This window comes from Dufourea novaeangliae, unplaced genomic scaffold (assembly GCF_001272555.1).
Source record: "Dufourea novaeangliae isolate 0120121106 unplaced genomic scaffold, ASM127255v1 scaffold57, whole genome shotgun sequence".
Taxonomy (NCBI): Eukaryota; Metazoa; Arthropoda; class Insecta; order Hymenoptera; family Halictidae; genus Dufourea; species Dufourea novaeangliae.
Genome location: NW_015373937.1, coordinates 2,594,918 through 2,620,927, shown reverse-complemented (window position 1 = coordinate 2,620,927; position 26,010 = coordinate 2,594,918). Strand labels below are relative to the sequence as shown.

The following is a 26,010-nucleotide window of genomic DNA, read 5'->3' as shown; positions in this document are numbered from 1 at the left end:
ACCACTCAGTCTTCACACTACTCACTTGCAAGAAGTGCGTATGCATGCTGACTGTCCCCATTTTCGACATTTAGTAATATTACTTTTTGCACCTTTTTTTATTCGTCCTTATATCTAATTAATATATTTTTCATGTGCAGGGTATTCAATTGAGCTGACAACAAAGGACTATTTCGTAGGCCATTAATTGTATGAAAAAATTGTTCTTACGAAAGTTGTTTGAAATGGACGGAGATATTATGTAGTATAAATATTTTTCTTTTATATTGCGTTATAGAGGGGATTTCAGGGTCAGCTTAGCTTTTTTAAGTGGTTTTTTAAATGTTCATTGATTTAAAGCAAAAGTATTTGATGAATATCTATAGTAATCAAATGAGCTTGTTGTTTGAGAAAATGATCAGTACACGGTAAACCGCACAAAATAATTTTATACACATTTTTAATATAAAAGTGTTGTATTTACTTACAACATAAGTTATAGTGTTCTGTTCATTTCTAAACGATCAAAAACTTCCATAGGAGTCTTAAAATCACCGCAAACATGACTACCAGAACTGCTGCTATCCTATACTTTGATGGTTTCATTTCCATTGGTAAACCAGACACAGTTCCCTTCGGCAAACATAACTTCAAAGACGGAGAAATACCTTCATTTACTGGTTCTCCTTTCATAGAATACTTCGTCGTTTTTACAATTTTCACCTTAATCAATTTCCCTAAATATTCTTCTCTCAAGGGCACTAAAACTTGCTCATAAGATTTATTGTGCCCAACGTAATGCTGTTTATCATGAGATATTTCCGTAACTAGAACATCTTGAACTAGTCCAACATTGTTATCGTATGGGAAATAAGAATGAAAGAATTCTGATAATCTTTTCGTTCTCTGCTTCACTTGTTGCATGGGTACATATGGCATTCGGGCAGCCGGTGTGCCCGGTCTAGGAAAGAACTGATTGATAAACAAACTCGGAAACTTGTACTTTTCACAGAGCGTCATTGTCTCCTCGAAATCATTCTCTGTCTCTCTCGGGAAGCCGCAAATTATGTCAGTGGCTATAGTCAATCCTGGGACTCGTTCACGCAGAAAGTTCACAACGTGTTCGAAATCGGCACGTGTGTACTCCCGCTTCATGTCCGATAGTACTTGATCGCTTCCAGATTGTACAGGAATGTGGAGGAAACTATAAACTTTCGGATGGTTAAGAATTTTGCTCATTTCCTCTAAATGTTCCCTAATGTATGGCGGATTGGTCATGCCAATACGAATCATACATCCATCCGGCACCACTTCAACAAGTGCCCACAGCAATGCCGGTAAACTAGTGCCAATGTCTCTACCATATGCTCCAGTGTCTTCAGACGTTAGCCATAACTCACAGACACCTTCGTCAAAGGCCTGAATTGCTCTTACGATAATTTCTTCTGGCGGATAACTTCCTAATTCACCTCTAGCGTGTTTCGTTTTGCAGTAAGTACACTGATTTAAACATCCCGTGTTTATAGCTATAATTTCTATTAACGGATTCCTTCGAACTTTGGGAAGACTCAGAGAGGCGCCGCCTATCTTTTTTCCAGCTTCCTTTTTCTGTTGTAAGAAGCGGACTGTGTTTCCCTTTAGGGCCTCTTCGACCACTTCCACAACGCGATCGATTTGTTGCACACCGATCATACTGAGTCCTTGCAGAAAAGATGATTTTGGAGCGCCTTGCGGTACACATCTAAAAAAAATTCATTTTTATATTTTACTCAGTGTTCAGTTTAGCTTAGTAACAGATGTTTTTTGTTCCTATTTTTGTTCTACTCCACCCTCTTTGACCAAGAAACATTTTCGTTTAACATATGGGTCATTCCACGCGAAGCGAATCACTTTTATACATGATGTCTGCGATAGTTTTGACCTTGGAAATCTATGTCAAACTTGATCATAAGTCATCTTATACAAAAGTGATCTGCTTAGCATGGAATGACCCATACATACATAAATATTTGTTTCTGCCAAAGGATTTTGTCATTGTTTTTTTTATGAATTATTTGTACCTAATTATTTTGATTTATTGCAGAGAATCCCCTGAATCACGTTATTTAATTTTAAATGTTTAACGTAAAAGTTTTGATAATGATAAATTAACATGTTAATTATTTCTATGTTGTTTGAAATCAGCTACTATAGCCTATTCTGTTTCATATTGTGCAACACTGAGTACTTGTGACAAATAATATGTCACATGTATGTGGTAAATGGTAACAAACCTGTTAGATTATGATTAATGAATATTATCAATTATTATTTGCCATCTAATGTAGTAAACCTGAGCATAATACGAAGATCAAATATTGTAATACTAATATGAACTGTAAAATATTTTGTGACAATCAACTTTCGATGGTCGTATCTTAATACTTTTAAGCAGTTCATTTAGAAATAAGAGACAATTGTATTTCATGGACATACCAATTCATCTGCAGAATATACTAATTCACTGATATATCAATTTTATTATATCATATAAAATTTTCCTGTATGTATTATAGCGGTTTTACCAGAAAATAGTTAAAAACATCCTGTACAGTTTTTCAAAACTGATCATTCCAATAAATTATTCTAAAATAACTGTATAATATAAGAAATTGTTATACCCAGCTACTACAACATGTTTTCCCAGTTTCTTTCCAGCTTCTATTTCATTTCGGAAATGATCCTCTGCAGGACTTTTTACTGTACATGAATTCAAAAGCCATAAGTCTGCTGCAAACTTATTTTCTGTTAAATTGTAACCATAGGCTGCTAGTTGACCTGCCATGTATTCACTGTCAGAATTGTTGTGCGTACATCCCCATGTTTTTACATAAATTGTCTGAGTTCCTGGCACAATACTGTTGAGTATTGGAGGCTGAGGCACTTTCTGTGTCAACTGTTTTCGTTTCGAACGAACAGTAATATTTTTTCTTGTACTATATCGTTCTTTCGGTGTAATATCCTGTGACAATATTAAATCCTCTATATCTTCAACGATATCGTCACATGGAGCTGGCATTTTGTACCAATTTTAAATTACATCAGTAATTTATGAATAATTTTATTTGATGAAATCTAAAAATTATTGTATTATCTTTCTTACAAATTATTTTTAACTCATTAATATAGTATATAAAACACATAAAAGAAACTTACTAAAAGAACTATATAGGTTATGTTTTAGAATATTTTGTCAACACGCCAGATGTGAGATTCTATTGGATCGTATCATCCTATATATATCCTATAGATTCAGTAGCGATATTTTCTGAAAAGTGTTAAAAGTAAACGCGGTAACTTTCAAGTCATTCAGTTCAAATAAGGTGATTCGTTATTAGTTATACAATAATTGGTGAACTGTTATCACTGCGATGTAGATCAAAAAGGTGCAGTGATGACAAAAGAAGAAAGAAAAATTATTATAAATTTACACACTACAATCACTTGTAACGCGCGTAGCGTATGCGTGGTTGGCGGTAGATTTAAACAAAATTTGCTTCGTACTTAATTTCAAATTTAGTCGAGCTTAGTTTAATTTTCAATGGACACGCCTTGATGATAAGAACAAAGTTTTTCTTAAATATTTTTTAAGAAATAAAAAAATTGATTCCCCATCCATAGAATTTTATTTGTATATTATTTCCACTTACCTTTTCGTTTGTGCTGAATACACAAATAAAAAATGTTGAACACTTTTTTTTAGTAAAGAAATCACTACTGTACTTTGTGATCTTTTATTAAAAGTAGAGGGAACATTTTGCAACAATTTATAATAATTGTACAATTCCTGAAATCGCTTGCGATACTATTTACAATTTATAAATCACATTATATTACATTATAGCCTAGAGTTTTCGATTCGGTGTGGTGGTTGCGGATATAATCGAGGAAGTTCTAATGTCGGTACATTCCCATCGTCGTGAGTAAACATAGTATTATCGTGTCCAAAATCAGGTTTTCTAATAACAATATCCTGTGTCTCTTCCTTAGCGCCTTCCATTAAAAATATGGTCAAAAAGAACATGATGGAGCCTGTAACAATTACTTATGAATAATTGAAATTTGTAGTTATATTCAAAATTATAAGCATACTAAAAAAATGTATGCAATTTTTTTATAAAATGCTTTCAATTTTTCAGAATACTTAATTATTAGTTATCGACATGTAAATGTCGCCCCGCGTACTATCGACGGTTCTCGATTAAAACGAATCCCAGCAATGGATTATTGAATTATTATATGAATTATTATTACGGAATTATGATTACTCACTAATGCCATAGAAACCAGCGTAATAGATGTAAAGAGATTCTCGGAAGCCAATGGCCATTCTAGTCGGTTCAACCAGAATTGGCAAATTTCCACCGATGTTGTTCATTACAAATAAAAAAGCACCAATTGTTGTTGATCTCAAACGCAAAGGAACTATTTCTACAACGACGGCGAACACTATGCCAAACCACATTTCGGCTGAAATCAAGAGGGTATTTATAAGTAATGTAAGTATAAGTATTATAACTTTAGTGCATTTCCCAAGTTCAGGGATGTTATAAATGCATAAACATCTGCAGTCTAGTAATCAGTGATCTAGTCAACGCGTAAAACTTGATCCGCTTTCAACACTTCTAATAAGAGGTTCAAACATTTAAATATTGCCTTTGTTTTAAATAATGACAGAGAAATGCGTAAAACATAATTTGAATGGTTTTGAAGAAGAAACACCTGTGGATGTAATAATAATAATAATAATTTTATAAAAATTAGACTTCTCTAGTTCGAAACAAAATACACATCGGATGAACAATATATATAATTAACAGCAGAATCATGTTACTCCATTGGTTCATTACCTTGAATGTACAATAGAAATGAAGCAATTGTTCTTTAAATGAAAAAAATTACTCGTATAATTACTATTTTACTTACCGAAGAAATAAGAAATGCCAAGGGTAATCATTGCTCCTAACGGATTAAAGTATACAGAACCAAACGCAAAAGGTGTTGCTATTATCTGACTAATGGCCAGACAAGCCACTCTCGATCTGATTCCCATTTTCGCTACGAATTTGTCGCTTATAGCACCACCGACTACAACACCGATGCTGCCTATTACAATCGTCACAGCGAACAACCACCACCCAAGATCATAGTCAGGGAAGTAGTCCCTGTAGTAGAGATCGCAATTGTAGGCGAAACACATCCCACCTAGAAACAAGAACAAGATTTTAACGTAAGAAGGCATATTTTAAGAGAAAACAAAATCGACCGATCGGGCACCAGACACAGGAAGTCGAACCCATGTCTTCCGTTTTCCCGATGACTGCTTTGATACTTTGACCATGTAAGGCAGTACTGTTCAGCTTAGCGTTTCGCGGACACAGTAACAGCACACCCCATATATCTTAATACCTTGTTTCTATCTTTCAATTAAAAGTGTTTATGTTCATATCTTCTTTATGAATTATAGACTTATTGTTGTACACTTACAATATCGAGTCAGACTTTTATACTTCGGATTATTTTGGTTTTGTCAAAATAGAGAAAAGTACTTTATTTGATATGAAAAATAATTCTAATAATCATATTCCTCGTTTTCTTCATCATCATCATCATAATCATCATAATTTAAAAAGGGCAGTTGACCTTTAACTACTCGCACCCCGCTTTGTGCAAAATGGCTCGAATATGGTCTTGTAGGAACTCAATATATGCTTCTTTGCGTGACTAGTCGCATGGTGTCAGCCATTACTAGAATCTCATAAAGAAGATTTAATTAGAAAGCTATACGGATGAGATTACGATAACGGGTATGAATTATGCATTTATGAAGACATCGAAATTACAATGACCCCGTGCGAGTAATTAAAGTTTAATTGTAAGTTTGACTTTGGAGCAGTGTGACTTATAGATGTTGTAAATGATTCAGAGGTGTATTGGGGAATACCCTATGGTTTCGAAGGTTTCTTAAAAGTTTTTATAAAAAAGTATCCAGGAATTATACGGCGTAATGACAGTTTCAGCGACTGCAATATATGTACGATCCTCTAATTGTTTTGAGCAGTGTATAGTTACGATCGCAACAAATACCATTGATTTAAACTCAGTTTTCATAAAAACCGCATTATTTACATGGCACTTAATAATATCATAGCGACTACAATACCAATAGATCTAATTATCCTTACTATGTTAGTAATTGAAACACTAAAATTGATGTACTTAGAGTGTCTCATGAGACTGATGATTTTCAAGAGTAGCTTGAGGGTAACTTCACCTAGCAATAAAATTGTGAATAGAGTGATTTCTTGAGCAAAAATAAATTGAAAATGTAGAATAAACTTTGTTTTTATCAGACATAAACCAAATGTGTAATCACTAATATAGCTTTAGAACAGCCCTGTCTAAGAATGAGCTCAGGAATACTTGTGGCTTCCCCAATCTACTTACCCTGTTGTCATGGGGACCACGACGGTAACGTTCTGTGTCCACGCAACGAATTGGCGACGAACGGGAAGCATGGGGCATCGCTAGTGAGCTATCGCTGCCGTTCTACTACAAATGATGAGGGACTACACGGTGTAAGGAGCCCCTCCCATAGACGGGCCTGCTTTAGAATATATTTTAATCCTTTACGCCAAGCTATTGCCCCTTACCACAGTGCCTGATGCTCGCAGCCAAGCATAGAAGCAGAATCCTAGGTTGTAGAATCACTTTCCAAATGCGTACTTTCTTTCCGTCCTTATTCACTTCTTCCTCGCCGATCGTTTTTCTCGTTGGCTCGGACAGCGTGAGAGTGAGAGCTGCTATAATTAGCCCGACTATTCCAGCTCCGTAGTAACACGCCCTCCATCCCTGTAGAAATCAATATTAATACAAATAAGTACTCTATTCACGGAGGCAAAATATCGGATACAACAATTTATGTTGCACAGTGTATACAAAGGTACATGTAGTGGTGGGTCTACAAGCCGTTTAAACATGTTTGGACCTCTGTGACCGCGAGAAGTTTGAATAGTCTAAACGTAGGTTCGACATGACAAGGCGTTCAAACTTATAAAGACAGATCCAAACTTATAAGAGGCAGGTAGTAACGTATAAGAGGCAAGTCCAAATTTTTGAAGCCGCTCTTTGTCTGCAGTCTTAAAAGCCTGAATTAAACTCTGAACAGTTTGATCCTTAATCACGAGTTTGAACGCCTCACGTCCAAATTACGTTTCGACAGCCCAAACATGTTTGAATCTGTTTAGTTGCGGACCCATCTTTAGGTACGGGTATATCATGCGACTTCGATAGATACTACAGAAGAAAGCGAACAAAAGTGACCATGATGGTAAAGTTTTAGCTTCTCAATTTCAAAATCAATCCAGTTAGGGAGGCAAGACACATACGTCTTCTGTTTCCCTGGGCCAATATGTACAGTTTTTATAGTCTAATGATCTCCTTATTTCGTAGTGTAAAGGGTATATGATTGAAGATGTCTGAAAATTTAAGGGGTCATCCTAAATAGTAAAATAAGATGAAAATCATTGGTAACAAACTTCCCGTTGAGCCTTCGTTTTTTAGTTACATACAAACGTTAAAAAATCAGGGCGAAAACTGCCTGAAATAGGTAATTTAGACACCTCATGCAGCACTGGCTCAACACTAATGATTGCTTTGTGAATACTTTAACAGCAACACATACAAGTATATTTCATAAATACATATAAAAAGCGTTATAAGTAAAATTTTAGTTACCAAATTTCCAATATTCAATTTTGGTACATAACGACCAACAGGAAATGCAATACCATAGCCACCATAAATGCCCCAATTAAAAATTGACATAACGAGTCCTCGTTGTTCTTCTGCAAACCAGTCGGAAAGTAAACCTGTAGCCAGAGGGTTACATCCTGCTTCCCTATATGAAAAATATTCTAAACTTATAAACAGTAAACTTTACGTACCTACTACAGATTAGAATTATTATTCAACTTTTGTTTGAAATATTTTTCAGTATCATCAAAGGTTTCAAAACTATTCGAGGGGTCGATTTAAATGACTCACTCTGTGTACAAAACTTATGCTAGAAACATAATTATTTCTGGAGTGCAATGACACTTATCTTACCCTGCTGCTAATATCATACGAAGAATAAGTAACTGCCAGTACTCCTTGACTGCTCCCATTAGGACTATTGCTACACTGAAGACAAGGGTGCAAATGGTTAGCAACCTTACCCTGTAATTAAAGCATAGTTTTCGATTACATACACGTGTATATGTTGGCGTAAAAATAAAAAATAAGTAATTATATACTTTCGTTCACTTAATAATAAAGGCACGTATTAGGTCCTATTTATCTTTTTACTGGATTTCTTATTTTTTTTTATGAATACAGATGTATAATTATGAGCGAGCACAAAGTGCACTTTCGTTACGTTCTACTAGACGTATAAAAAAAAATCACATAATTTCGACTAGAAAAGTATATGGCATCTATTTTATCGAACTTTGTCACATCAGTTGACTATTCGTTTACATTACTGGAATATTCTAATTCAGAAAAAATTTCGGCAACAGAAATTCATCTAGAAGCAAGTTCAAGAATTTTTAACCACATGAAATTAATCAAAAAATGGAAAGGAACTATGTAAAGCGGTAAAAAATAGAAGTATCATATAAATGAAAAGTATAAATCGCAATTCTACCTTTAGCAATTCTACGAAATTTCTAAAGAACTCTATATTTTATATGCTAACGTTTTAACACGTTTACTGATTGAAATTATTGACGATGATTTACTATCAATATAGCATGTACATATATACTAAGCAATATGTACACACATGTGAATAATGAAATCGACATACATACCACGAATGTTTTGAAAATTATCTTCTCGGAGAGAATTATTACTGCAACGTTTTAATAAAATATTTTTAGACGAATATAATAAACATTTCCTGTTTGTTTATTTAGTTATCACATTTCTATTCATAGAGCATACTGATAAAGTTTGATCGTTTAATATGGGAATACCTTGTATCTTCATTAATAAGATACAATAATAGTAACATTACCTACACCGAAGTAATCATTTACAAGTTTTACCATTGGTCTACGCACTCTATCATTTAAGTACGTAATTATAATCAGAGTAACATTTTCTTTATACATTCTATATTTAAGATAGTGAGTCTTATGCAAAAAATAACCATACTCGTTACACAAGAAATAAAGAGAACTTATATAATAAAACATACACCGCTTCTCTAACGGTGTGCAACATGTTGCAGTTTTCCTTATGAACAGCAACGGCAGCGGTATAGTTCCTGGAACTGATATATTGAGGTCGTAAATCGAAACTTTAAGCGGGGACACCGATAGACACAGCCGAACCCAGGGCCATACGGGTCTTATAGAAGTAGTAAAGTCGACGGGCACGATATTGTTTCCTAGTAAAATCATTAAGTTGTAAAATTCCCCTGTTTCGGTAGCCGAAACTATAATTCGAGACGCTTAAGCTTCTTCAGGAGCGTGCAATGTCAATTCAAAATGGTTTACCTGCAGGTTAATTTTTACCAATATAGTAATTACTATTGAGTAGGAGGCGGCAGAGATTAAATACCGTATACTTTTGATGAAATATTGTAAGCACAAGTTTTAAATATCAATTTGCAAATGACGTTTGCAGCCTGAGATATAGACCGCTTCTAGGTATGTTAGGGTACTTTACAGCGACACTGTATTTAGGTTTTTATAATTTTACGAGGACACAATATCGTGCCTGTCGACTTTACCCTGAATGTCAGACTGCAAAAGTCATTTGTGAATTGATATTTAAAATTTTTGTTTACAGTCTGTCACTAAAACTGTAGGATATTGACCCTCGTACAGTGGGAGGGTCAATTTGACTCGAAGTCAATGTTTGATTCTTAATTATGTTTTTCATTATAGAAATTTGTAAATTAATTAGTCGCCAATAGATTACATACATCATAATCTAGCGATAGGTAAATATGTTTCCTTAATACTTAATAAAATATATTTACTTAACAGTTTATTGATCAGCGGACGAGGGTTAAGTCCTAACTGTTATGGATTAAGATGGATAGTTTTTCATAGTACGGTACTGAACGAGGTTCGAGCTTGTTATTTTCCCCTACTTAATGTTTCCGATTTTACGATCTCGCTATATCGGTTCCAGAACGTGTACCAATTAAGTAAATTATGTATAAATCGTGTATTACAAACAGGCGCTGTGATGATAGTGGCAACCTTTACAACGGTACTAGTTGCGTAACCATTAGAGAAATAACGTAATAAGGATTTGTCATTAAGAGATACCTGTTGTATTTATCAGCTGCAATACCCAAGATGACGCCGACGATCGTGAAGACAGCAATAAAACTCGGACCAGCTAAGATTTGATAATCCAAACCAAGGCCATTGTAGTTCCATTCGCAGTAGCGAGTACCATTCAATTCCAGAGATTCGCAGCTGCGAAACAAAACACCTTCAACGGATCGTTCTAATTTGATGGAAGATACCGTCACGGACCCAGTTCAGAACCCAATTTCTGATCAGTTTAATATATATTGTAGATACCATATAGTAAGTTTATTATAATAAATGTTATTGTCCAAACAATTACTAAATAATTATTATCTATTTGAAATTTATACGTAAAATTCGACAGCTCAGAGTGAGATACAGTCACACAATTTAGGTGATCAAAAATTATTCCTTTTGCACTTCTTTAAAAGTTAAATTATAATTTAATTCTATCACTATTTCTGCGCTTTTGTCAATACTAACTTAAAGATAAAACATAGATTTATTCTAATAACAACAATTCTTTTGGATTTGGTTAATTTTTCTACTTATAGGTTAAAAAACGGCGATAGTTACTCATATGATCAGGAAGTCAGTCCGTAACGGTAAAGCGGATACATACAATGAATTCTGTTCACATACAGAAATATTCATCATCAGTGACACTATTAGTGGTACGATTATTAAGAAAGTTTTTTTTTTCAGATTCGTATTGGATACAGAGTATGTCGAAAGAGCAACCAAGAAGGTATACACGTCTACATATGTATTTGCGTATGAAGCGCATCAACGTGTTACGTTAAAATAGACATATAAATAAATAAATGTCAAGTTTCATTCAAATGTTCACAAATCGAATGAATTTTAAAGTTATCCCCCCATCCCAAAAATGAAGCTCTGTTCCTGACAAACATATTCCCATTATGTCGATTTATTTTAAGGTGTAAAATCAAAATACTTGATTTAATACTAAAATTACTAGACAAAATACTAAAACTTACAAACTTTCGTTTTTGGCTACCTCGCATTGAATCGGAAGTTCTATGACGGACAATGTTGTCGAGTTTAACTGGCAGGAAATGTCACCGTAGTGTAAATCCTCCGCTGTGGCTTTGCTTGTAACACCTTGAAAACGAATATAAGATAAAGTAATTACTTAAGTTGGCCTAGAATTGAACGATTAATGTGCACTGATTTATAAGTATAGTAGAATCCGTAACAGAGGAAAAATACCGATTTTTCCCCATTACTACTTTCAACGCTGCGGGTAACGAAGTTGTCGAATAATAGTGTTTCATAAATGCATGTCGATGCTGTAGGGGGTAAATCTGTCATACTAATATAATTAAATATCCTTCATCTCTATATCTTAACTTTCGAGTAATGAATAACACTGTTCAACACGTAAAAAATTCTGCAATTTTCAATATGCGTTTCTGATAGCACAGACGAGAAATAAGAATAGACTAATTAAGAATAGAATAATTTTCTGTCCCATGCTTCGGGGCGTCAGGAGCCCCCGTACCATTTCAGTATTCCATTCCTTATAATTCCACATATTGTAACGCAATAACAATTTTCTTCAAGCTTAGCTTTAACCTCGAAGAAGATTCATCCTTCTATCTTATTTCTTATAGGAGATATCCTGAAACAGGTGTACACCAGTCACCAGTTTTAGTTTTTCCATCTTTCCAAAGAACTCATTTTGTAGGTAAGATTTCAAGGACTATGACCATATTATTTTTTAATTTAAACATTTCTTGCGCTTCACTGGGAAAATCGCGAAGAAGAATTTGTTTATAATTTTCAGTATTAAAAAGTCAATTTTTCAAATAACAAAAATTATTCTGCTAGGGCAATCCTTCTAGAGTAAATGAATTGAAAAACGAACTCGATACGATAAATAGTTTTCAAGATATAAATTTTTAAGTACCACGCTATTTCACGAAAATAGGCAAAAATCGTAAATTTCAGCGGCTGTATTTTTTAAACAAATTTTTGCAACAGAAAAATTATATCTTAATCCCCCTCCCTATTTTCACGTGGACTACAATATATTTCATTATGAACAAAATCCCTGATATCCACTGCAAAAAGCGATCGATTTGGCGTGGAATGCCCATTTAAGTAAAATACGAATGACTTGTGCTTTGTTGATATTTGTCTGTACCCAACAAATAATGATCTATTCTCATATTTTTTCCTATAGTCAAAAACAATTGAGATATTTAAGGTGCTCGAGTTAAGTGAAACGTCCTATGTATGAACTTCATGTCATGTCACTTACCAATTAAATAATGGCCTAGCTCTCCAAGAACGTATCCAATGGAAACAATAGCCAACGCATACGGTTTGTACAGAAATCGCACTTTCTGAAGGGTCGCACTTAACATTGTAACCTGGAAAAACAATAATTTCACCTTTCATTTAATATAATCGATTATACCTTGATTATACCCATCCACGTATACTTTATTTAATAATTACTCGAAAAATCTCGATAGAGATTTAAAACATATAATTTTTTTTCAATAATATCGTTGTCATTTTATTTTTATGTTCTACGTCGAAATCGGTAATTTATGTACACTCTGTCAGTCATAAAAGTTTCAACGATACAGTGTGTAACAAAAACATAGATCCACTTTGACTTTTGGACACAATTCCGGAGTTAGAACCAGGGAGTATTCCTGTAGCACTTGGTTTCACAAACAGTGTTTCATTATTGCACAATGAATATGTATCAGAGTATTGTCCGTGTTTAACCGTAACAAAATGATAGATCCACTAACTTAAATGTCTTAATTTTTATTACAAAATATATATTTGACTGTGTAATGTTTTAAGTATCAAGAATATAATTTTGTAAGACATTGTATGGTATAGAAAATGTGCGTTTATCTGAAAACGAGAAAGGGTGAATTCTGGCATTTAAAGAGATCGGGTTGAATAATCGTGAAATTTTTCGCCATCTAGACCGTTCTGATCAGGAATTTCTTGCGAAAGGTCGTCAGTACGTTGTAGTGTATTTGGGGGTAATTCAGTGTTAACCAAATATCATAGTGAAAATAGTATTGTCAATTCGGAATAAGCCTCACAGGTGTACAAATACCTTTTTCTTCGACTGTATGTGCGCAACAATAACTGTATTCACCATCGTATCTATCATTACGTTTCAATTTACTAACTGCGATTGAAAAAACTAACTGACTCGCTAAAAGAATGATTACTACATGTAATAAGTGATAAATGTTTGATGGAAACGTTCGTCTATGTTTCTGTGGGACGGCAACGCGCGTGCATGAGTTGGTTGCCTTGAACCAAAATCGTTGAGATGGAACGGAAATTATCGTTTTAATAATCTTAATTCCTTTATTCGTAAACATTATAACACGGCTTTCGCCAGATGAATAAGACTAACGACTATACCCAAAGTATAGACTTGAGACATGAAATTTTGAAATATTTTATAAATATTCTTGAAATAGTACACGTGTATTAAATACGTGTGAAATAGTATGCATGTATTAAATTCACGTGAAATAATACACGTGTACCCGTCTAATTAAAATAACACGTACTGAAATACGTGTACGTGAAATAGGGATCTCTAGATCGTATTAACTCATGCGTTTTTTGTCATGGTTACGAGCGTGAGTCATAAAACAAGGAGTTTTATTACTTTTAGGACAGACCACCTATACTACAAATAAACAACATCGTTTTGCAATTCAAGGTTTGTATGCTCTTTTATATCTTGTTATATGTTAGCCGTCTCGTATAATCCTATATCGTCGTAGAATTTACATTTAATTTAGAACAACGTAACAGTTTAGTCTAGGAAACTAAAAAGTATTCAATGTTTCGTACCTTACAATCTTAACGACAGAGTTATCACGTGTAAGGTAAGAAATTATAGCTCAAGAAAACTCTTAGATTTCACAAAAACGTTACTGGCATTGAACATGTCGTTATGCCAGACGCATTATGAGATTTCTTTCGTGTTAGATGTACACATAGATTGCGTGAAAACGACGGAAGTTAGATTTTATTTTCTATGTCATTAGTTTTTATAGATATCGATATGTACGTTCAATTGGTAACATTGATCGTTCGAACTGATGTGAAAACTTATATGACTTGAGATACGCTGCTTGAAATATGGAATTTGTAATTTGTATATTGTTCCTTTATTTTTTCGTAACTTTCCGTAGAAAAATATTCAATTCTATCGACTTTTTTAAATTATTAAGATATTTTAATACAGTGGTATTACTTGCATAATTAAAGGATATTGTTAAGTTTAATCATTAGAGATTAGCAGATAATTACTTCTAGAATAAAAAGCGATCACAAATTTGGATTATAATATAAGAAAATTACTACTCTGCATTAATTTCTCTATACTTTTAGTTGCTCTTCCCCTTTTTATATTAAAATTAAGCCTGGAAGGATACTCAACCATTTGAATAAGGTTTCCTTTATGATAAAAAGACTGTGGATGTTTATGCGAATTTCTATTTTTGTAGTTCATTTAATAGGAAACAACCCCCAATAGAAACTAATTTCATTTATCAAGAGTTTTATTACATTAAAAATAATACAAAGATTTTAGTTATTCTTGTTCAAATTTTCATTTTAATATGTTCCCAATCTTTGAATTTGCTACAAATGCATGTCGTAAACAACGAATTAGCTTATTGTTAGCACGAAACGTGGTATTTAGTTTTTCTGCTGGGCCACCCGAAGAAGATGTGGTCAATTAAAGCGAGACCGGATAAGAGGAAGTCTAATATACATATAGAGAAATGCCATTTATTTAACAGGCTTTATTTTGTGTTATATATTGTAATTAAATTATATATTGTAATTACATTGATATTACCCCATCTCTATTATCAAGAAAAGTTTTCTTCGCATTTTTGTTGCTTTATTGAAATTATAGTGTATGAGTAGTGATAGAGAAAGTATAATATTTTACTTTCGCGGGGTCGTAAATCCCAGTTACGTTCGATCGCGACGATATGCATACACAGGAACGTTGGCCTCGTCGAATTAATGACAGGCCTTGTCAAATTAATGATAGACCCCGTTGAAAATGCAGGATTTATGAATAACCGTGAGTCAACGAAACAAGAATACTTTAATGACAACTTGACGTGATTTGTATTACGTGAGTGGTACAAATTCGAGAATTGTTATTCAAAAAATGTCCAAAAAATCGAATATTTTAGAAATAATAAATTTTGCACTGAATGGTTTGTGTAGTGGATGATCTTTTATAGAAGATGTAATTTACATAATACAATATCTTTATAAATAGCTGCAGAATAAAAAAAAAAAATTGTAGGTTGTGGATAGGGATGTCATTGATAGTGTATCGACATTATCGATACACTTTCTCCAAATTTTAACACGGTATCGATACATACCAAAGACGTAGATATCATAAAGAATCGGTACCTTTTTCATACATACTCGAAACGTGAATACTTTTCGGCACCGCGTTTATTCCGAGCCGCCGAGCGTCTGACGTTGGACATCGAATGTATTCATACATATTCAAAGGTAGACATTTCTCACGTTATATACTCCAATTAATTTATTACAATACAAAACACGTATACATAAATTAGCAATGATCTATAACAAATCAAGGAATTAAAAATAAAAACCATTGTTATTTGTATACGCAGGGGTATAATTTTACCAATAAATTTAATAATCGAAATAAAACAGAAGATATTCCTTTTTTTAAATTTAAAAACAGTATGGAAGCGTTAAGACTAAAGTTGTATGTATAATAACGCCCTGCATGTTCAATGTGTATAAATTTTCAATTCACACAATATGGTGAAGCAATTTGAAAAAAAAATTATTCACGCAAATTGACAATGTGAGGAGATTACGAATAAATTTCTTCTACTTTAATGCAAAGAAAAAAATGTATACATAAAGTATGGGTGTAACTTAATTTTATCGTTTGCATAGCAACATTGAATATTACTTGTAAAATAGTAATTTCAAGCGACAGCTGAAAAGTTTCCAGAATAAGTTAAACAAAGTGTGTCTGTATAATACCATCTTCTGGCCAGATAACTTCTTGTTAACGTGAAATCGTATTTGCAGGCAAATGATTTCCTACTTAATTGCTCATTTCATGGCACGTTCCCGTGGTTACGGAAATTGAAGTTTTATTTAAGATACTATTATTCATGACGTTATGCCTTCACGGTAATTAAACATTCCGACCGGTCAGTACATTATCGCATACCGTACAAATCACGTCAATTAGTGAGATTAAGATGCTATCGCCCTGCAATGTTTAATATTCGAACAAATTATCCGCGTGCACGAGAACGAATGATGAAGAAAAAAAATGGAAGATGCTACGCATGAATTTATGAATTTTATCGTGAATTTAACCAGATCAACCACTGAGAAGTCGAAACTATCGGGTGTATCGTATTTCTTTGTTTAACACATTCAATGCCGTGTGAAATTTAAGGCTTCCGGTAAGAACTTTAACCCTACGTTGTCAATTATAAGGCCATGTAGCAAGTGCACCAAAAGTCTAGTTTCCGAGAACTATTAAAATTTCTTTTTTACAAATGACTAAGACTAATAAAAGTTAAGTGAAATTCTTATACAGTTCTTAATTAAATGAAGTAATGTAAACCACGTACTATTGAAAACAGTCTGCATTATGTTGTGTTTGGACTTAATAAATCCTTGATCAGTGTTCGAAGGCACCTCGACACTGAACATTAAATATTTCATTATCTAATGGCTATATGCAGCTGAAACAAATATCATTAGCTTCAGAATTCCAAGCTCTATCACTATGTCAAACGTCATTAAAAAGTCAGCATTACACCTACGGACACCTCTCCTTGTCAGTGCCGAGGAGCCTTCAAACGCTCATCGAGGATTTACTGTACTTTCATCAAGAGAATCTCCTCAATCTATTCATAACACTTTTGTGAAAATACATTGAAAGGAGGAAAAGTTGTAGTCATTCGTGATTCATTCTGCGTGTTTTACATTGCGTCCCGAGGTTCGGTCGCCGACAACCTTTGTGTCTGCGGGGCAACAGGAGTGCCGATAACGAAGTTTGAGCTGCTTGACCGACCGAGCGTTCGAATTGTTCGAAATGTCCCAACTGTCCGAAACGTCCAAACACTGTTCGAATTGTTTGGACATTTCAAAGGGTTGCTCATACATGTCCGAACAATTTGTTTGCCCACCACTATGACTCATATTTATAATGCATCAGATAAGCAGGCGAAGCCAAGTCAGCCTATTAGTGATACATATGTAGGAATTGCCTCGGGGCTTCCGCAGCTACGGTCTTTCCGACTATCGTTACAGATTACCTTCGACTCAAACCATGGACTTTTGGGTTTTCACGGCTACGGTACCGAAGCTTAGAAAATTAATGAGGAACAACTATAACATTCCACTAACTCTCTGTCGAGCGAATTACACGTTACAAACTTAAGAGATTAAATACCTTTGAACTGTTAAATAAGATGAAGAATTAAAAATTGTTTTGTATATCCAGGATTATTGTTTATTAAAACTTCAACACATACATCTTCTTATGTTATTTCCTTAGTAATTTCTGACAACAGAATTTTAAAAGTGTTTTTCGAAATGCAGTTTTCAAAATCGGTAACCAGAAATTTTATTTCGGAAACTACAAGTTTAACCTCAAACAGCCGCCATTTTGTAAAATATTGATATTTACAGTTGAAGATTTTTGTTGAAAACCGTTTTATAGGTTAGAAACACGTTGTAGATATTTTCATTCCAGATATACGACATTTACGACACATTTACGACACATTTACGATACATTTACGACATTTACGATACATTTACAATATTTGCGACATTTACGACATTTAAAACACGTGTCACGTATAAAATAAAAAATTCGCGTATTTAACCACCTTTTATTGTGGGTCATTCTGCGTTTCTTATATGTCGCTCGTGTCTGATTATTCAGCCTCCAGTGGCATTATATGAGATTTGTGGAAAAAACTTGGCTGTTTGAACACATTACTCACTTCACCAGTTAACTGCGTTCGACGTGTATGCAAGTCAATCCAAATCTCTATTGTGGTGCGGTTGACGTGTATACTCGTCGTGTAAAATAAAAAATTACCATTGACTATAAAAACTCGAAATTTCAATAAAATCCCACGTATCGCCGAAACCAATCACATACGTAAGCCGTCTGCTCAAGAAATGGAATCACTTTGTGTGGTACCTTGCTTTGAAAAATACCACACTGAAATAAATTGAATTTCTAAAAATTATTTTTTTTCTTTAATTTTTCTTGTTTATGAATTTTATTATTTTTTGACAATTTTTAAGTTTTTAAGAACATTAACCTTTTCCAGAATGAATTATTAATTTTTTATGAAATAAAAATGTAATCCTTCCTCGTTTTTCGTAATATTTATAATAGGACCCCCAATTTGCCCTGCGTTCGACGTGTATACTCGTCATTGCTTGATTTTAATTCCGCACTCTGTGAGGGATTTTTAAAACTAAATTCCGCAGTTAAAGGGTTAATATCGATCGAGGTAGACGAGTAAATTCGTCACTTGTAATCTCAACTGCGTCGTCTATTAATGCTTTTATAAAACGGAATTAACGTAAGGAGACAGTTAAAAGTTTTTAAGGAATACGTAAGATGATGGTGTTCCCAATATAAATGAAAAAATAAAGGAATCTTGTGAAATGATACTTTTTTCTTTGCTCAACTTCCAAATCCCTTTCATTCAAAATTATCGTTACCTGGTAAAAAAAAATTATCTGGCAAAAAGAAAAAGTAAATTACTGTAAATTACTGAAAAATTATATATCTTCTGAGTGGTTCGCGGCACCTTAAAAATTTACTAATCAAATCGAGACTTCGACAGCTAAATACCATTGTAAAAGGCTAACGTTTGCCCGTTATTCTTCCATATAGGTAGTTAGTGCTCTTGCAGTAGCAATTTTTTCCAAGCTAACGTACCGCTGCAAAAGACACGCAGCCATTAAAAAAGCGATGAATTAAATTTCAACGAGTGTAGAAAGATGTATTGCCCTTTTTTTTCTCGACTCGTAAAGGATAGTTTAAGACCGGAAACGAGAGCAACGATGACGATAAAAGCATGATCAGTCAACGGCGTGGTTTTCCATAATCAGAATCTGATATTAAGTTGAAGGTTAAACGAGCCTCATGGGCGTATACTCGGTAACTGGAATTCTGATTGGATACGGATTAACGGACCTCTCAATTAACTGTTAAACACATTCAAGAAAACACCAGCACCGCTCAGAATTAATGAATCGATCGTAACTTCTGTTTTTCCTGAATTAATACCAACGTACTTTGAGGTGACAAGTTTATTCTTAAAAGTTGATTACGCCTTCTGTTATAAATCCTCTTTTCGTACATTAGAAATCTACGAGTTCCTTCATAATAGAGTGACATAGCCTCAGATGTAGATCAACCGCACAAACATAACGAAAAGTTTGTATGCATGCATTTGTCATGTATGACATTAGTCTTAAGTCATAAGAGCTTTGGAATTTCGCATCAGTTAATATAGTCAATGATGTGTAGTGTAGTTTAGACTGCTGATTTATATTCAGAATAACAATTTTATAAACTAATTTACAGAGATAGAGTTAAAAGCAGAAACTTTTTTTCATCTAATATTTATATGTTGGAGTCTTCCCTATTAATGACTATCTTGGATAATTATATTAAAGACTACTATTGAAAAAAGCAAAGCACAAAAACAAGAACAAAAATGGGAATTTGTTTCTTCTCTTACGTATATTATTGGGTCAAACATAAAATAGAAACCTCCTTGCATCTGATAAAAATTTTGTCTTTCACTCTATTTTACACAGTCCTATTGTAAGTGCATAAAATTCGCAGTCTAATAATTATTATAAGGTGCCAAGATTTTTATCCAACATAACGTTTTATAAAGTAATTTACAAAGATAGAGTTAGAAACAGAAACATTTTATCATCTAAGGAAGTTAACGAAAAATAAAACGAAAAATATATTCAATCTGATGAAAGTTTTGATTTTAATTGCATTTTACATACTCCTTTATGCTATAAATACATAAAATTCACAGTCTAATTATTAATTTTGTAATTTTTGCTATATATTATAATCATGTTCTCACCGTTGAGAACAGTTGCTAAGTATAAGACTACGAATTTTATACATTTATAGCTTATAGAGTTTTGTGAAGTACAATAAAAGACGAAACTTTGATAAAATGCAACATGTTTTTTATTTTATTCTAAAATCAATAAGATACTAACGGGAAGAAATAAATTCCTACACCTGCTCTTGTCTTCATGAATATCATTTATAACGGGATATAAAAACATGGAATGACAGGAGGTATTAGTTGATTTCAATCTTTTTATTGCATTCTTTTCATGCGCTTGATTTATACCGGAAATTATGCCAATACTTTACGTGTACATTTTTCTACTGAATGCAATTTTTTACATTTTTTCGCGCGTGTGCACTCGTCATGATATGGAAATAGTGAAATACAATTAGATGAAATGAGAAACTATTTTTCCAATGCACACATAAAGAATTTCGATACTTGGAATTATTTACGATTAAATGACAATCCTTTCTTTTTTTTCTGCTCCAGATCATTATGGTGTCACGCTGCTATCAGGTGACGAGGATAGAAAACGCGATGTATCTGGAGCGCATATGTACATAGATACAGGGTGGTTCTGAAATCGTGGTACAACCAGTCAGGGGGTGATTCCACATGTAAAAGTAAGTAAAAAATATACAATAACATTTTTTTGCGTGATCCTTCGTTTCCAAGATAATCGAATTTGAAATACACGTGCGATTGAACAGGACTTTGCTAGCGCGTCTGTTCATTATATTCAGTTTCTACTTATTGCCAGCATGAAGCATGCGTTTTAGATTTTAGATGAATCATCAAACTCAATTTTCTGGAAAAAGTAGCTCCATATGAAAAAATTTTATTGTATATTTTCGACTTACTTTTACATGAGGAATCACCTTCTTTTCCGGAAACACTCTGTATATGTACAGTACATCCGAGTCATCCGGTTTAAGTGTATACCTGCTATTATTTCTCTAACTATTGAATGGTACATATGAAAGTTGTTTAATTTTATAGAGTAAATTTAATAGAATATACGAATTTCTTTTTAATTATTATTTACAGAGATTTTAAGGACAATGTAATTTTTTTAAATAGAATTACAATAAATCCTCGATGAGTATTCGAAGGCTCCTCGACACTGAACATTAAATATTTCATAAACTAATGGTCATAGGTGGCTGAAACAAATATCATTGGGTTCAGAATTCCAAGCTGTATCACTATGCTAAAGCTCATTAAAAAATTAACGTTACACCTGGGGACCTCTCCTTGTTAGTGTCGAGGAGCCTTCGAATATTTGTCGAGGATTTACTGTACATATTTTTATTATTGCCGTGTTATTAAGCATTTCAAAACAAATCCAACGATATATTTGAAAATCCTTTTTGAACAATAATTTTTCGGACAACTGTATGAATATTGATTGCAAATGTCAAGTTTGGTTAGCGTATTTTACACGTGACTTGTGATCTGTGAGATCAGGAACAATAAAATAGCCAGCAATATTCATAAAGTTATCTGAGAAATTGTTGTTCTAATAGAACTTTCAAATATTTTTTTAAATTGAATTTGAAATACTTAATAACATGGCGATAATAAAAATATGTAGTTCTATTTTTAAAAATTATATTGTTATTAAAATTTCTGTATGTAACAATTGAAAAAATATTTGACATTCTATTAAATTTGCTCCATAAAATCAAATAACTTTCATACGAAACATTTTTTCACATTTTCAATAGTTAGAGAATATATTGTGTATACCTTTAAAACGGATATACTGTATACATATAAATATTTGTATATGTATAATATCGGTGCGCTAAATCACCTGCGCTTAATCGCTATACATTTACACTTTCGCAATGTCCGTTACGCAAATAATGCAAAACAATACGGCGATCGTAGTCTGATCTATGTTGTGGCGATCACTTATCGGCACACGTATCAGAACATACATTGGTATAAATTATTCGATACACATTTAAGCTGAAACTCGACACAGTAAGCTTTTCGTAAGAAATCCGTGAGTTGTTCGTTCGGAATGAGTTCCGGAATGTAAAACGTGATCGTTCGTAATTGTATAATCGTGTCTGTCCCGTTTGTGCATTTACAATTTCATGGAAATTTATTGAAATCTCTTCTGAAAACACTATTATAAAATGTTCGTGGCAAACGTAAGTCGGTAAAGTAATCTTCGTGTTACAAATTAACTATCTAAAATATAATTTGTATAAATGCTGTTGATAATAATGAAGGGAAACTGGGATTTGATTGATCCATATACCTTAAATTATTTCAGTGGAGACGCACCTTTACGTGAACGGTTGGATTGCAATATATAGTTAAATGTTTTCATCCTATTAACCAGTAAAATGTTTTATGATAAAAAAAAAGTGTGACCTTGAATTTCAGAGTTTGAGTTAATTTTTATAGTACTTTTTTATTGCATAGCTGTAACAATACAGAAGCGTAGAATCACCTCTGGGAACCGCGACGTAACATTTTTTTGTACCCTATAGTAGACGAAAGTATGCAATTTTACTAGGAGACCTACTAGTAGACGAAATTTACGCAATTTTCGAAAACGCATATAAGAAAACGACGTGAAACGTATCGCTTACTCGAATCGAGAGTCGAGCGTAACTTGGGAAATAATCGTATGTGTTGATTAAAGTAGCAACATCCTGTATAATTAAAAACCGTGAAGATATTAAGAAAACTAGCAGAACACGAAGTAATTACCAATCAAATCGACGTAGTTTAACGTGTCGTGTCACATAACGTAGGTATATCTATTAGGTGAGTGCAGAACTTCTGATGTGTTTCGCTCTAAAAGAGTGGACTAATAGTAATTTTAATCATAATTTAATAATAAATAATTAACATGTATTTTCACTAGAAACTTTTATTTTAATTAGCTAATTTTATGGAATAGTATTATCATTGAATTTGTATAACAAAATCATGTTAATAAATTTACAGTTTACCATAGAATGGGATTAATATAATAATTTATTGTTTCCATAAAACCATGACGATTATATCATCTGACAGAAAGTCCATCAAGTTTTCCCACTGACCCAATAGTTTGTCGTTCACATCTTATTAAGCAGTCTTTAATTATTGATGCAACCATCAAAGTAGAGACGTTATGAAGAACGGCATTCTGAGAACGGTACTTTGATAATTCCGACACTAAGTTATAGAACCTTCCAAGCCGTTAAAACATGATCTTATAATTGCATGGAATCCAGCGTCTCAATTGAACGTTCCTCATCTCTCCGCGATAGAATTACACCATACATTTTACAAATTATAATTGCAGTTTCAAATTTTTCAAACCCTTAACAACATTTTTACAAATATTAATTACATTTTTTCATTCATTTAAATTGAAGAATAAAATAATTTCATGCAGTATCTAATTCAAAACGGGTTTTCCATATACAGTTTTCCGTCAACTGATGATGTCGTTCTTCATTAATTATTAAAAATAGTGTTTTTTCAAAGAGATATACTGTTCCAATTTAATTATAGAAACTCTGTAAATAGGTCAGTTAATTTTTCTTCAAGATGGCTGAAAGGACGACAGTCGAAACTTTTGGTTTCACCAGTCATAAGATTACACCACATTTTGGTCACAAAACGTACCTCACATTTTGATTACACACCGTATTCGTCTAATTCAGCTACATCATACTAATTTCCTATTGCCCAAATTGGAAACAAAAGCAAAAAAAACGACAATCTAAATTTATTTTGATATTGTCACAGCTTCGACGACTACTTTCTCCGGCATCTCGAAAAAGAATAAACAAAGCTATTTCCAGTGTTTGTATAATTATCATGGACAATATATCCACTTCAGAAGGAAATGGCTTTCAATAATTCCTGATAAAAAGCGCGAGTATCGCACGGAAAATTGCTGCTCAAACTTCAATTTGAAAACTTTTAGATGTTGCACTATAAAATTTCGGATCACGTTTCAGCCAAACTTTTCAAATTTCACCACACTTTCGAATGTACACTACATAATTACTACACAATTTGACACTTAACATCACTTTTGTGTTTATGCAACGTTAAATCAGTAGGGGTTGCGACGACAATAAAACAATTTATATCGACAGTTGCATGAAACTCCAGATTTCTGTCGTAGCCACATATTGCACTTCCCACGGTACAGTAATAACCGATATCCTCTGTTTCGTATAATAATTTTATAAATTATAAAAATACGATACATTAAGGGACTGTTAAAATATCTATTCAATTAATCACATAAAAACTATGGATTACGTACTGGATTATTTATTTATTTCTAGCAATTTGTTGGTAACAAATTTAAGTTTGCTAATCCAGATCTAACCCACTGATAATACAAATTAATAGTACCACGAAAACAGATACGATAAACTGCACAACTCCCCGATTCTTTATTACCAAATTATAATTTATATAATCAAATGTGTAACTGGTTATTCTAAACAATGACGTTATGTTACAAGCATTCCGTATCGCATAATCAGCACTTACGTATTTACAGCAACCGTTACTTGGTTCCCTGGTTACCCGTACGAAATTGGAAAAGGCACGATCGAAGAGTCACTGTTTAATTTTGTGTTCACGGTACACTCGTCGAACGGACCAAGGAAGAACATGTGCGAACGTGGAAGTGTATGTACACGTACGTTTGTATGCGTCGATCCCTCTGACTACGACGAGGGATGGAGCGTTAAATGAGAAACAAGTCGGCTGTCAACCTTTATTTATAAGAAAGTGTCCAAGGATCGGACCTTCCGCGGATTGGATCGAGGAAGGGGCACCGACAGTAAGTATCCTGCACTGATAGATAAGTACTCTCGCATACTTAGTTATGGTAGGAGTACGGAATACACTTGATCTTCGATTCCCAAGGTCCTTTGTATTAACCGCTTGTATATGGTATTACAGTAGGCCCTCGACTTTCGCACATAATTGGTTCCTGAAAGTGTGTGCGAATGTTGAATGTTCGAAAGTAGACGGACGTAAAAAAATATGCACCAAAAACTGTGTTTTCAAGTATTTATCTATCAATATGTATACATAATGAAGTTAAAGAGGCGTGTTAAGTGCTTTCGGGTGTTTCCTTTATAAAGTTGTCAAGAGTTAGTTGAATACCACCCATTTTTTTCTTTTCTTGATAAAGATTTCTATAACATGCTGTGTCTTTCTCAATTGCCCTACGTACTTGAGATATACGTTCTCCATTGGGATCACATTCTTCCATGATAGTAAAAAATTTGTCAAGATGCGTGAAGGCTTCATTCATATATTTAATTGTTTCTTGATAAAGATAAAAAATAAACACCACGTCTTATTGTATTCGTCGTGCAATACAATAATCGGTGCCGCTCTTTAAGTGTAAATTTCGTTTTGTTGTAAAAGTACTGTTTTATTTAAAGTGTTTTGTAAACCATTGTGTCGTATTAAACGAACTAGTCTAA

General features: G+C 33.4%; 2 protein-coding genes across 2 annotated transcripts; both read right to left on the bottom strand.

Moving 5' to 3' along the window:
* Positions 1–488: 488 nt before the first annotated feature.
* Positions 489–3,052, bottom strand: LOC107185427 (threonylcarbamoyladenosine tRNA methylthiotransferase). Its single transcript, XM_015573099.1, has 2 exons — positions 2,640–3,052; positions 489–1,720 (listed from the first exon to the last, which is right to left on the bottom strand). Exons 1-2 carry the CDS (start codon positions 3,035–3,037, stop codon positions 496–498), a joined length of 1,623 nt encoding a protein of 540 aa, XP_015428585.1. The 5' UTR covers positions 3,038–3,052; the 3' UTR covers positions 489–495.
* A 686-nt stretch (positions 3,053–3,738) lies between these two features.
* LOC107185412 (putative metabolite transport protein HI_1104) lies at positions 3,739–25,127 on the bottom strand. Its single transcript, XM_015573081.1, has 10 exons — positions 25,061–25,127; positions 12,622–12,733; positions 11,336–11,459; positions 10,347–10,499; positions 8,128–8,238; positions 7,756–7,918; positions 6,672–6,870; positions 4,945–5,223; positions 4,291–4,488; positions 3,739–4,050 (listed from the first exon to the last, which is right to left on the bottom strand). The coding sequence occupies exons 2-10, from the start codon at positions 12,725–12,727 to the stop codon at positions 3,857–3,859; spliced, it is 1,527 nt and encodes a 508-aa protein (XP_015428567.1). The 5' UTR covers positions 12,728–12,733; positions 25,061–25,127; the 3' UTR covers positions 3,739–3,856.
* Positions 25,128–26,010: the final 883 nt, after the last annotated feature.